Source organism: Strix uralensis, chromosome 4 (assembly GCF_047716275.1).
Source record: "Strix uralensis isolate ZFMK-TIS-50842 chromosome 4, bStrUra1, whole genome shotgun sequence".
NCBI classification, from domain to species: Eukaryota; Metazoa; Chordata; class Aves; order Strigiformes; family Strigidae; genus Strix; species Strix uralensis.
This window is the reverse complement of record NC_133975.1, coordinates 6,525,021-6,539,299: the sequence shown is the minus strand read 5'-3', so window position 1 is coordinate 6,539,299 and position 14,279 is coordinate 6,525,021. Positions and strand designations below refer to the sequence as shown.

At 45.3% G+C, this 14,279-nt stretch overlaps 1 protein-coding gene across 1 annotated transcript in view; it reads right to left on the bottom strand.

Annotated features, from left to right (window-relative positions):
* EIF2AK3 (eukaryotic translation initiation factor 2 alpha kinase 3) overlaps nt 1-7,161 on the bottom strand; it is a 44,457-nt gene extending 37,296 nt beyond the window's left edge. The window contains exons 1-2 of the mRNA XM_074865482.1: nt 6,836-7,161; nt 132-261 (exon numbers count right to left, since the gene is read on the bottom strand). Of these exons, the coding sequence (XP_074721583.1) occupies nt 132-261; nt 6,836-7,098 (393 nt within the window). The 5' untranslated portion in view covers nt 7,099-7,161. The remainder of the gene's footprint in view (nt 1-131; nt 262-6,835) is intronic.
* Nucleotides 7,162-14,279: the final 7,118 nt, after the last annotated feature.

Sequence of the window (14,279 nt, the reverse complement as noted above, 5' to 3'; positions counted from 1 at the left end):
GCTACCAAACTTTATCCCTACTAAGTTTGCTGTGTTATTCAACATCTGTCAAAAATGGAGGAAGTTTCATTCATTGTGTTACACAAAGCTCTGTTTTTAAATATTTAGTCAGGAAAGAGATTGAGCCTTACCTCTGGTTTACTGAGACTGGATGACACAAGAGAACCTGATCCCACATCCAGATCCCACTGTTTTCTCCCACTGTTTTCTGGATCCAGTGCAGCAATTCGTCCATCCAAAGTGCTGATAATCACTAGAGATCTGCAAGTTGGAAGCATTCACGGTCAAAACTACAGCCGCACAGAGTTTATCTATTAGCTGCTTTCTGTATTTAATAGAGTGCAATTCCAACTTTAAAGTTAAGTCTATATATTCTGCAAAACAGCAATTTAACTTGGTAGCTCTACCTAGACCAACAAGAGAGTAGAAAAGTTGAAGTTTCTGGCCTCATGTCATAAACTATAAGACACTTTCAGAGTTCAGTTTCAGGTGAAGGTAGTTGACTTTTTGCTCCCCTGTGCAGGTGTTAACACATGGAATGAGATCATCTTCTTTTGAGATATTTATATGAACAGTATAGATCCTTTTTTTCCCAGTCCCTTCAACACTGATCTTTAAAATGTCCTTTCAAAACAACCTAAACCTGAAACTATTAACCCAGCAAATCAGTACGTAAGAAAACATTAAGTCACAACTAAGTTTTCAATCCCTCCGGATGAAACATCGAAATCCTGGAGACTTAACAAGTCTTAGAATAAACAAAGTCTCACTTCAGGCATACACAGGACACTAGAAACAACCTCCAACATCTGCAGACAACAAAGCAAGCAAACCCTCTTACACAGCTTAGGCTTTAAGTAGCCTATCTGTCTGGGGATACATGGTAACGGCAGGCTAGCAGTTGTTTTCTACAGTGCCTGCAGCTCATCAATTTTAGTACATCTTGTTTCTTACACAGCAGTACAATTAGAATAAGTATTTCTGGTTGGGCTAGCATTCAAGCATTAAAATAAAATAAAACAAGCCAAAAAAACCCAAACCAAAAAACTAAACAACACAGAGACAAAACACTGACAAGGCATTTTTGAAGGGCTTTTTTTGCCTTGAAGATTGTTCCACTCTGACCTGAAAAAGCTGGGATGTGTTGGCAGTTTTGGCTTGCAGCAGGCTCACCAATCTTCAAAGGCTGTGAGGGTAGAGCTTGATCACTTTACAAACTGCTTGCACTGAGTGGGGGGGGGGGGAGGCTGGATCTAGTGACCCAGAAGGACCTTTATAGACATTGGTTTCAATGAGAATAAGGAACTGTGCAAATAAACCTGATGGGTAGATTAACTATTTTTGCATGGGGGTGAAAGAGCAGTGGGAAGTAATGCACAGACAGACACGTATATGAATCATTACTTTAAACAGTAAGGGACACTAAATTATTGTGTAGAACTGAAGTCAAATGTATTCACTTGTCCAAAGTTACTACCAGGGTAGTAAGATGAACTTTAGAGAGGAAATGATGGTGGCTATCTTTTTTTTTTTTTTTAAAGAGGGAAAAACGAAAATCATGATCTTAAAACATGTTCAAGGATAGCAGCTTATTACATCACCTATAACAAAGGTAATGTAAAACACTGCAGTCTTACATGTAAAAGTAACCCACACATTTTATAAGACCTTATGTTGTACTATAGCACTGTATTGTTAATAAATAGAAAATTAAATACATCTTTAACCGGTACCAAAAATAACATATCAGCTTCTACTTCTGAATGTGGCCAAGCATCACATGCCTTCAAAAGCTTAGTTTAAGAAACTGTTAGAAAAATACCAATTGTGCAAATATTTGAACAGTATAATACATGAGTTTTTATAAGCTGAGTACATACAATTATTCCAACTGTACAGAAATCAAGACTAGGTTAATAATAAACTGGGTTGCAGGAGACTGACTATTCTCAAGCACTGTAACAAGGGCTTGCACACTAAACTGTTTGCTTTATGGTAAAACAATTTATCTGAAGCCCTCTAGCATTGCATAAAAATATTATTCCAAGTGGGTCTACTTAAATTTTATGCTGATACAGCTGACAACTAGGTTATAAAAGAGGTAGAAATGTAACCAGAAGAGAGGGAAGTTTGGCAGTAACTGTGTAGAGAAAAAAAATCCTAAATTTGCACTGTGAAACGTTTCCTTCCCATCTACTCCCATTGTTTTTGTAATTCTTCCTGCTTGACTCTCCCTCAAGTAACAAATATTTTATGCCTTTGTATCTTACCTTTCCATATTATCTTTCCCCACCAGACGCAAACCTCAACCTTCCTCAAGAATTATCTCATTATTTAAGCCTCGCCACTGCCACCCAAGACAGCAGTTTTGGAATCTGTACCTGCATCATGAGCTCTGGTCACCCAAACCACAGTGTAACCACACTTCAGCTGATTAGGAAAGTGGGAGGGTGGAAATATTTGTGCCTTTAGAGGAAACCTTTGTACTAATAGCACACACTTTGAGAAACTGGTTTAACCAACTGCTTCTGCATACCCTAAAAATCCTGACTTTTCTTGGGTGCAATAGTACTTTTATTAGTCCCCTTGCCCACCAGCTCTATAATGGACTTTGTTTCACAAACTCCACCGACTGAGTAAACACTTCTTTGAGACAGTCCTGAGGAACAGGACTGGCTTGGCTATACCTAAATCTTGCATGTGGCTACCTTCAGAACGGAATAGGTGCAAGAAAAGCATTCATTTCTTTCTCCTTTTTCAATGAGTGACTAATTTTGAACTAAATAGTCATGTTTCTGGTCCCATCTCCATCTTGCTCTTTAACAATAACCCTGCATGTCAGAAAAAAAATCTGCTAAAAATCCTTACTCTTGTAATAAAATACTTCATTACTTACTCTATTTTTCTATACATTAAAATTGTAATACCTGTTCTCCCCATCTCTGACCGACTCCAGTGAGTTAAAAGCCTGTCACTTGAATTCTAATTGGCATAAGATCTGCAGTTTGTCTACATGTGCCCTAGACCCATGCTAGTGTTATACTTTCTCACTCTCAGATTTTTCTTTTTACAGGTTTTCCCCCTTTCTCTGTGAGATTCCACTGCCTGCAGCTTTGCATACTGAGAGGGTGAAGTGGTGACAAGAGATCTTCCCATTTTTCAGGTAGTCTAATCAAGCACTAGATTAACACATTCTGAAAAAGCAGTTTAGGGAACTACTTCAAGGAATTATTTCAGTGCTGAAAAACAGGCAGGCAACTTGCTTTTTGGCATCCCACAGTGCTGTAAGATTACTGTAGTGTATTATGACCAATTCTTACAGCAAATTCTTACAAACACCAGTAGAATACAGCCATGATTAAACAATAGACATCCTTTTAGCCATCTCTTTGCTGGCTGAAGGTTAGGACTGTACCTGCAATTCTATTACATTAATCTGAAATCATGATATTGTGGATGCATCTTTGGGACACCTAATTGACAAGTTGCAAGGAAAAGAAATTCCCATGTTAGCTTCTATTTCGGTTAAGCCTGATAAACTCTGTTATTCTCTGCAAAACAGTACCTCATCACTGGCTTTATCAACATCACCTCCTGACTAGGTAAAGCTTAAAGACTACCTTGATCAAAGAAGACAGCTTCCAACAACATACAAGTTTTCTAAGAACACTACCAAACTAGACCTCAATTCTGCATACCATCCCACAGAAAACACAAAATACTACCCAACTTAAGGGCAAAGGTAAAAAGGTCAAAAGTCACAACTATAATGCCAAGGAAATGAGGAAGATGCAGCATCAAGGCTGCAAATCCCTGAAACGGCAAGATATTTGTTGAAAGTAAATCATGGATTACACTGGGGAGTGAATCACATCACACAGATAATAGGGAAGGAAAAAAAACCCACCAACACAAAATCAGAATCACAGTAGTCTCCACAAGCCTGGACAAAAAAAGATACAGAAAGGAATCACTCCAAACCAGGCAATTACTTAAATCCCAAGATCCATCAACCAGGCACCTGAAAAATGAACATCAGTAAAATGAAGACACCTACATACTTCACCTTGCCTCTAGCTGCTGTTCCAGAATACATTATGAACCAAGTGATGGAGGAGAAGAAAAGCCCTTCTGGGCCCTTGCAGATGGTCAGCAGGACTAAAGCAAGAGGCCAGTACAAACGAAAATATCTGTTATCACAGCAGCTGGCAGAGACTAAGCTAATACTATATAGTCAGATTTTATTTGCACTTTGTCAATATGAAAACACATCTGGATGTACTTCCTCCACCCCAACCACCTACAGACAGCCCCTACAGTTAAATGAAATAGTTTTCTTACTATTTCCTATTCTCTTTCGCTCACAGATATGAGCTCGTTACTGAAGTGCAGTTATAATATTCCCCATCGAAACGGTGCAAAATATCTACCACAAACTTTCACATACATTGACAAACGGCCAGTGCTGGGCCTTAGAACCACTCTTTATACCTCATCATGAACACAGCCCACTTTCTGAGATCAGGTGGACTGAGCACAGCTCTATTTTACAGAAGTGACAGTATCTGATTTACCTATGAACAGAAGGGCTAAGATTGCAAGGGAAGATGTAAACAGGGTAGAAGAGGAACGCTTATTTAGCTCTACATCCTTTCACTGCGCAAAAACTTTGTATTTATTCAAATAAGTTGTTTATGTTAGAAAAACAAAGCAGAACTTACCATCATTTTGGTACAACATTTACCACTATTCCTGTTTCAGTTAAAAGAGAAACCAAACAACCACCCTAATACCCTCAACCCTCAAAAGCTATTTGGGACACTGCAAACACAGCTGTTAGTCAAACTTGAACTCTAAACAGCTATTCCAATTTCAAAACCTGCACGTTTGCATGTAAAGAGCACAGTAATTCACTCACCCTCACATTTTCTTCTAGGAAATTAAAAAATCCTCAAAACCAAGATGATTATATTCATTTGCCTACAGCAAAAACAGTTGGGGTTTGGGTTTTGTTGGGCTTTTTTTCCATATTATATTGACCTATTATATTACACGGATATTTTATTGCTGAAGAACAGTTAGCCGAGGCGATTAGAGATCTCAGAAATACAGATTAAAAAAACAAAGAAATGCAGGCAAATACTATGACTAGGCAGCCATTCTATTTTTATTTGATGACAGCAAATCTATTCCTACATGCTAATCAATTAGAGAACAGCTACATTTAATCTCAGGCTTAAATTACTAAATTGAACATCTTTAGTGTATTGTCCTTAGCTCCATTAGTCAAGCAGAAAATTCATTTTTAAATATTTTCAGGGCTAAATAAAATAAGGTCTTATTAAAAATTCAATACAGTATAATTGTAATAAACTAGGTAGGATTTTGATAAACTGATACAAAAAAGAATGATCCTGTTGCTAATAGGTGAATAGATTTTTCTCAAAGAAAACCGGATGCCAAGTTATCAGCCAGTTTCTTGCTCTAAGTGAATGCTTGGGTATACTAATAAAAAGCTTGGGGCTTTTCATTTTTAGAACAGCTTCTCAAATAGAGTAGGCATTTAGTCATGTTCTTCTTCCTTTAAACTCTGGCTGTGGCTTATCACCTCATCTTTCTCAGCCAATTCAGAAACAGACTGGAAACAGCTCAGTAACATTTCTGCACTTGAGTCATTCATTAAAATCTTCCTTCTGCCAGAGCTTCTTGCCACATGCGGTTATTAAACATCTTGTTTCCCCATGTTATATTCTGAAACTTGTTCGGCAGTTTGTCTTGCATGTTTTGGCTTCCCTTCAAGCATACACCAGTGTCTGTGTTTAACAGACAATTGAGTAAACAAGAGAACAGCATTTTCTTTAAAAGAAAAAGATGACAGAAAGGGATACGATGCTTTGAACAACTGTGAGTTGCAGGTGTCAGGAAGAGTTTAGACTACAGATGCAGCACTTTTGGGTCTCCTTCTGCAGGCACTGCATTGCCATCCCGTAACAAGTCAAGGAAGGGATCGAGACTTGGTGTTACCAGGGTAAGCAGACTGGCCAGATGTCACAGAGCATGACATCCGGCAGCTTATCTGTCTAAGAATGAAGCCACCCTTTCTTCTTACTAACAGCCATGGAAAGGAACAAGTCCCTTCGCAACGATGGGGTCCTGAAACACCCTTTCCATACCGCCACGGCCTCTCCCTTGCCTCTGTCCATCATTGCAGCGCTACTTCGAGCCGCACCACGGACCCCTTCACCTCTTCCACCGCTTCGCCCTGCGCCTCTCCTCCCACCTTCAGATTTTTCCCTGCGTGTCCCTACAGTCCAACCCCACGCACTAGCCTGTATCACCCTCGCTTCTCCACGCACCCCCTTCCCAACGCACCGCTCCCCCCTACGAACAACCTACCGCCCAACTCTCCCGCTTCGTCCCACTCCAACCCCAAGGGCTCTTTCCCTGCAGCGCACCCCTCCAAGCCCACTCCTGCACGACCCCTTCCCCACGCACGACCCCCGGGACTCTACAGCTCCTTTCCCACGCACCGCCCCGTTCTCCAACACCCTCAGTTGCTGATGCCAGCCTGGACACAGCCCCCCCTCCCCGCCCCAAGACACCGACCCCTTGTCCCCTGAGGCGCTGACTCCCGCCCTGGATACCGGCCCCCGCCAAACACCCCCAAACCGGGCGCTAACCTCCCCCCCCCGCCCCAGCATCTCCACACGCCGACTCTCCTCAGCAGCCCTAGGCACTGACTCCCCATCCGGACAGCCGACCCCCCACCCCCACCCCCAGGCCCGAGCACTGACCCTCACCCCGGTCACCGACACCCCCCCCTCCCCCCGCCTACCTGCCGCCGGTCCGGGCCTCTTCGCTCTCCTCAGGCTCCTGCTCGCCGGGCGCCGCCGGGGCCACACCGGCCTCATCGTCCTCCACCGTCACGTCAGCGGAACCGGCCGGCAGAGCGGCGGGAGCGGCGGCCGCCCCCAACCCGAAAGCGGCCTCCACAGCCGCGGCATCGCTCGGCGACGGCTCCGGGCCGCCCGCCGCCACGCCCAACAGCACCAGCAACGTGAAGGCGGCCAGAGCGCTGCGGCACCGCGGCCCCCGCATGGAGGGGCCCCGCCTCGCCCGCCGCCACCAGCCGTTAGGACATGAACGCTGCCGCCGCTGCCAACGCCGCCGCCACAGAATGGGCGCCCGCCGCAGCCCTCCCCGCGCCGCCCCGCGCCCCGCCCCACCCCGCCCGCCACGTACCGGCACTCCGCGCGCAACCGCCCCTGACACCGCCGCCCGCCCCTTCGCGGCGGAGAGGGAGCCCATTGGGCCGGCGCCACGCCGCTCCCCGCGCCGCTTCCCCTTGATTGGCGCGGCCGGCGGCGGGGGCGGGAAGGAACGGTGTTTGTCAACAGAGCCGCCGGGCCAATTGGAGTCACGCCGCTCTCTCCCCTCCCTCTACCGCCGTCCCGACCAATCGCAAGCGCATGATTCACCGACCTGCTCTGGGATTGGCGGAACCGGCGCGCCACACGTGCTGCTGACTGGAGCGCCGGGCGGCGCGGCCCCGCCTCTTCCCGGCCGGCCCCCCGCCGGGCTGGAGACGTGGCTGTTCCTCCGTGTCGGCAGGGAGGGGCCAGCGGCGCGCACCACCCGCCGCGCGGGACGGGGAGGGGGGGGGGGGTGGACAGGGCGACGGGTAAAGGGCCCCTGCGGAGCGGAATGGACTCGTCGGGCGGGAACGGTCTGAGGGAGCGGGCGAGGCGCCGACACGCCTATTCCCACACCAGCACACGCCGGTGCCGCTGAGGGGCCCGTAGCGGCCATCCCGCTCCGAGGCCGGTGGTTCATATTGCCTCAGGCACCTTCTCCAGCTGAGCGCCTTGGCTCCTTCAGGAAAGGGCATGGTGGGATCAACTGGTCCCCTCAGGAGCTCACGCCCTGGTTAATGGCTGTCCCGGCGGGCCTGGCTCCCGTGGGCGAGCTCGGCTGGCCCGGTGTGATATATGCGACACAACATGGCGACCGGTGGGCCCAAGAACGGCTGCCCTGGTGTGTGGGCCAAGTGTCACAGCAGCCTCGGAAGCCATTTGTGGTACATTCAACTCAAGTTTCCTCCATGTATTCACAGATTTTGATTTCCTTTATCAAGCAGCTAACACCTTTGTGCCCTTCAAGGGCCATTTTTGCCGCCTTCGAGCAGTTACAGTTATCTCCTTGGCCCTGGGGAGCAGGAGGGGTGGCTCCTTCAGTTCCCATCACCGAGGCTGGCCTTTGCCCACACCACCTGTGTGCCTATGGCCTGCGATGGATCATACCATGACTTGTGCTGCTACCACAAATCTTTTTTGTGTCAGTATTCATCCCTGAAGAGGTAGGTATGTAGTTTATCAAGCCATACCTTTATCTTCTTAGTAACAAACCAAATTAGTTACAAACTCTTAACTTTGGCATCTCTTCCAGCCCTTACATTACAGTTTTCTGTCCCTCCCCTTCTCTGTTTTTTTCAGCATTGCATTTCAGAATACGGAGATCAGGGTGCTGTGTTCATCTGTATCCAGGGGTAGAGAAGGCTCTAGCATATCCCAAGGTGTGCCTACCCTTTGCATAGGGGCAAAGGCTGACTGTAGGCCATTACAGAGGCCACAGGATGCTTTTCTTGCTCTGTGTACATGTGCATACCTGAGATGCGTGGCTTTGCGCTTGGCTGTCTTCCGAGGCAGTCCCTTTATCCAGACCCCAGTGTACCATGTTTTGAACAACGGCCCTTGTCATCCTGATTGTACCACCCTGCTGATACTGACGTCATCTGCAAATTGTATTAGGAGTGATTTTGTATTTACTTCCCAATGACTAATGAAAATATTGATTACGTACATGTGTAGTATAGCATACATGATCCTGGAGAGACCCCATTAGAAGTAGCCTTATTCAGTAATAATTTATAACCAGTTCTAAAAAAAAGTAATCTCTGTGGCCAGTGTTTAATATATTCTTAACTGATGCTTTATTACCCTGGTTTTTTTAATTAAAATACTGTGCGTTTCTAAGTAAGAATCCTTTAAAAACTTTATTACACCTCCAGAGGAAATTGAATTATTTGTTGTCTTCCTGAAGCATGAAATGAGATTTCTATTAGACCTCTGAGTGGCATTACTAATTCTTTAATCCGAGTCACAGATTTTGGTACCACTTTTTTTGGAAATTAGCCAGGAACCGTTCTTACATCTGCATTTACTACATATCATACAACTGTCCTTTCTGAAAACAGGTACCAACCTGGCACTTTTTTAGCTTTCCAGAGTTGCCCTAGTATATCAAGATTTACTAAAGATGAATGTCAACAGATGAGGGGTCCCCGCAGCCTTGAGTTTCAGCGTTACTGGGGCACAGTTATCCCTAGAAGACAAGATCTCTGTTGGTTACTAATGGACTGAAATTTATCACATCACTGTTAAGTAACCCACACACATATCTTTCTGCTTCTTTACAAACATAGATCATAAATGTTCAATGAAGACTTCTGCATCGTTATTGACATTTTAATCATGTCCATCTAGTAATGGGCCTGTACCCTTACTAGGGTTTTCTGGGATTTAGCCTTGCCAGCTATGGATTTCCTTTGATGTCCTTCACTTCCAATAACTACTCTGCTTCTCATAACTTCTCATTTATACCAATACTTTTTTATTTCCTGCTTTCACCATTCTGGCTATTTATTTTTCATTTTTAATCACTCTCTCCGGTCCACTAATAAAACATGATTGTCAATGTATTTTCCCTCTTGATTTTAAAATTGTGGCTCTTTGATCACTCAGTGAACTCTTTTTAAAGAACGTGTAATTGTCATTTTTAAACTTCTACCTAATTTTTTCTTCCTGCTTGCACTCGTTATTTTCTGATGCGTTGGAAATACAGCTCTTTTAAAGCACCAGATGTATGCAAAGTCAGGCCATGAACGCTCCTCCCCAGACAACCACTGAATTGCAATCCAGAGGTTTTTGTTGGTTTTTTTTTACTTACTTCATTATAACAAAGTCCGACAGAGTTTACCTTGTGCCGCACGCCAAATGGCTTGTGTCATTTTTAGTAACTTAAATGACATTTTATTATTGTACCCATATGGTCTTGTGCTAATATTTTCTTTATTTAGATAACTCTTCTCTCTTCTCTACCCGTTCATACATTTATAAAGAGTAATCAAATTCCTTCTGTTTTGCTAAGCAAACCAAGCCAAAGGCTTTTATTCTTCCCTTACACTTTTGGCTCTCTGCTCTGCCGTTCATCTCACTAGCCCTCCCCTGCACCTGTTCCCATTTAAATTAATCCTTCTTGCATAGCGATGTTTGGAACAGTCATGTTGAAGGGTAACTAGTATATTTACATTTTATTTACATTTTAAACTCCATTATATTTATAGACTGTGCAGAAAAACTTCTGTGCCATGCTTTTTACAGTAACTTGTCTTTTGTCCTACTAGTTCTTCAAGGGGCTTAGAGACAGACACGCAGTGGCCACAGACCCCAGCAAGTTTTATAAAATATCAAAATACTTCACAAGTAGACTTGCACTTCTACCTTTGTGCTGGTTCCTGAAGGTTTATTATGCTTAAGGCAAAACAAGAACAGCCTTGTGCAAGTGTCCCTATCACACCCATGAGTATTACCTCATTTTCTTGTGTCTCCTCCCACCCCCTGCCCCAGATCAACAGTCTTCCAATTTTATTTTAGGGGGGCTCTTACTCTTAACAGTTTTTGAGACAGTCCATGTTTTCTTCTAGACTCCTCCTAGATTCCTTACCACCGAGGCATAAGGAATAACACTTGTAATCTAAAAGCTCTTTTCTCTTTTGGAAACATTTCTCTAAGTCATGAACAATGTTATTCACAAATCCCTGAGACAAACACTGCAATACAGCCATATAATTTTCTCTCTGCATTAAAAATTTGTGCCAACAAAACCAAACTTCCTGCTTTTTGCAAAGCATGACTCACAGTCTCCATTCTGTTTTGACTGACTGACATAAGAGATCTATTTCAATCATATGACAATATAACTTCAAATCTGACCAGCCATTTATGTGGAAATCAAAGCCTGTTCTTGCAGGATAGATGGATGGATGTTAACAGGAATGGTGTTTTACATAACTCCTCTAAAGATCTGCCTGCTTTTCTTGAATAACTTGCTCTCAGAGCAGCGAGGCACAGCAGCAAAAGCCCAGCATGCCACCTCGTGGCTGCCCTGTACCAAGGGCCACACGTAGTCCCCTGCAAAATTATCATTTATAGCCGGCCTTTTCTCTCAGGAAAATTCAGACCATCAAAAAGCTGCATATATTGTAATTAGTGTACCAGCACCCCTGCTGATGTCTTTCCACAAGCAGAATAAAACCAAGCAATTCTTCAGCCAACAGATTAAACTGGAGACGAGCAGTGAAGTAGGTGTTACTCAGAAGAAATGTCACCGAACTGAAGTTTGCAGGGTAAAAAATTAGGTTGCAAGAATGTAATTGCTGGGACATGACAGGCTTGGAGAGCCCCCGCCAACCAGAAAGAGCGTTTATCTGGAAAGATGAGTCAGAAGTGCTCAATCCTCCACTTGGTTTCTCCAGCGTGTTGGTGAAGTTTTACCTTCATAGGTCTTGATGTTTTTTAGCTGTTTCACATCTTATCAAATGAGAGACATACAGGTAATTGGGTAAACACATCTGCCCCCCAGATGCTGCTGGGCCTTCTCTAGGATTTCACTCAGGTTAGCGTGCACTTTTGCAACAGGTTTAAGCAGGGCTACGTCTGCTGCAGAAGGTGGTCCTACAGCCTTCCTGCTCCCAACTGATTGATCTTGCTGCCTTCCTCAGGAAAAGTCAAGGAAAACTGACCTTGATTTTGTTGGTTGCTTTACCTTTCAGAAAAAACAACTCTGCCAACACATGGGAGTAGCAGGAAAGCTTGGCAAGCCATGGACCCTAGGGTGGGAATGCTCCTTTTTGGGGATAGCGCTGTCTTAAACCAGAGCAGCTTAAGCCAGTTACAAAACTCCCCTTCAGAGAGATGTTAAGTTTGGCTGAGCCAGTTCTACCTCACTCACCTGGCAAGAAGAAACTACATGTCTTGCCAGCGGGTGAGGTGAATCAGCACGGGGGCAGAGGAATGCCAGAGCCAGCATAAACTCTGTGCCCAGGTTGAGCATGGATGGTGGGTGAAGGGAGTGAAGAGCAGGATCTTCCCTTTTGTCATCCACAAGCTGTTATCTCAGCTACCGTGTAATTTCCTAACATGTAATTTCAGCCTCGGATACAGAATTCAGCACCCAGAATCACGCAGCTGCCCTTACCAGCCTGATGGGCCAAGCTACTCCGATCAGCAGGGTGGCACTTCGCCAGGGTTAACACCTCGCAGGTACCCCCCCTGTGCAGCAAGAAAAATGTCCGTTCACACAAAGCAGGTTCAAACATCTCCCTCTGTACTGAAGCACATAGGATGAGAGTTGGCTCCCAGAGAGGCTTTGACACGGGACAAACAGGCTTGTACAAAAGGACTTTGAGCTGTTTGCAAACAGAGCTGGTTGTCACCGAAACTTAAAGAAAATCCATTTCTAAAATGTTCAGTGCCTTCTTTTTGTGCAAAGGCAAGGCTCAGCACATCATAAATTAAAGATTTTCTTGCATTCACTGAAACTGTAACTCACTGGCAGATTCAAATAAATTGCTATCAGAAAGCCCCATTATCTATAAGTGGAAATGTTTGCATTCCTCTGGGCAGATGCACTGCGAAATGTGTTTCAAGCCAAAGCCATCAGCCATTGCTGTGAGGATACAAACACGTGTATCAGCTCATACTTAACTTCTGGGCTAACTCCCCACTCTGGGGGGTTTTGAGAGATGCCCACATGTAAGGATGGGCTTCCTGAATCAGTGTAAAACCCCAACAACTGTTTTTTGTTTCAGGCAGCAGTCAAACATTTAGGATACTGAACAGAACACCCCCCAACCCAGTCAGCTGCTCCTTCAGTTTTACCATTAATGCATCGTGGAGGAACACAGCACTTTGGTCTGATCCTTTCCGAAACAGATACCCCACTAGATGTGCGTATTTGCACTTTAAAATGTGTAACTTGCAGGAAAGATCGTTGCCCACTAACAGAAAACACTGTATAACAATCACATGCTGCTCTTCATAACAAGTCACCTGCTCTGTGCAGAAAGGTGAGGCCATACCGCACTGAGATAAGCCTGGGTAATGATAATAGAGTCTTTGTTGAAATGCCACTCCATTGTTCACAGACTGGTGTGCTGAAAACCAGGGAAAACAAAAGGAAACGTTTCTAGCCCTTAAAAATCACAGTAGAATCACAGAGGTTGGCAACAAAACAAGTCAGTCATGCACAGAATTTGGAAAAAGAGCCAACAGCAGCTTTTCTGTTGTGTAAAGCAAAAAAAACCAAAAAAAGATTATTCTCTGTGCGTTGTGGTCTGACCTTGGAGTGAGTAATAAGGGATTCTCATCTGTCTTGGCAGAACTGCAGCCTGGAGAGAAATGGAAATGCCTGTGCATGGTCTTAACGTGGCTCCCAGGCCTGGAAATGCTGGTGCAGAGGTACCTGAAGGTTGGTCTGCTTCTCTTAATATTTTTCAGAAATGGTTTCAGCAGATGCCAACCCAGGATAGAGGAGGGGAAAAATATGGAAGAAAAAAAAAAAAAAAAGGCTGTATGTGCTCCAGGACAGACAAACCTCCAGTGGGTTTTATGCTGACCCGCTGCAGGGTGGGGTAAGGACTGGGGAGTGTTGGGTGGTCACAGCCTGCTCAGAGGGCCTTTGTCACATCCATGGTCCTCCTGGAGAGTCCCGCACACAGCATCGCTCCCAGCCTCGCCAGTCCTTAACCCCCACCACACGGAAAAACTTTCCAGCCAGATCGTGCTACAAAGTTTGAGTAAAAGTCCAGGGAAGGCTCTTCCCTAGAACCTCTGGCAGCGCAGGCAAAGTTCCAGCTGCCTGCCTTGCCTGGCGCCGGGCAGGGGCTCCCCCCGCCACCCTTCCTCCTCCCCCAGCACCTCCAGGTGGGACAATTCCCGACCCTCCGCACTGTCCGGGAAAGCCTCAACCCCTCCGTCCCCGGCAAACCCGATCCCTCGCTGTCCATCCATGTATCTCCATCGATCAAACAAATTGCTGCGGGGTTGCGGGGCGGGCACCCCGAGCCGAGCATTGTGGGCGCTGTAGTTCGCGGCTGGCAGCACTACAAGTCCCAGCCTCCCGGAGGAGGGGGAGGAGGAGGAGGAGGAGGAGGAGGAAGG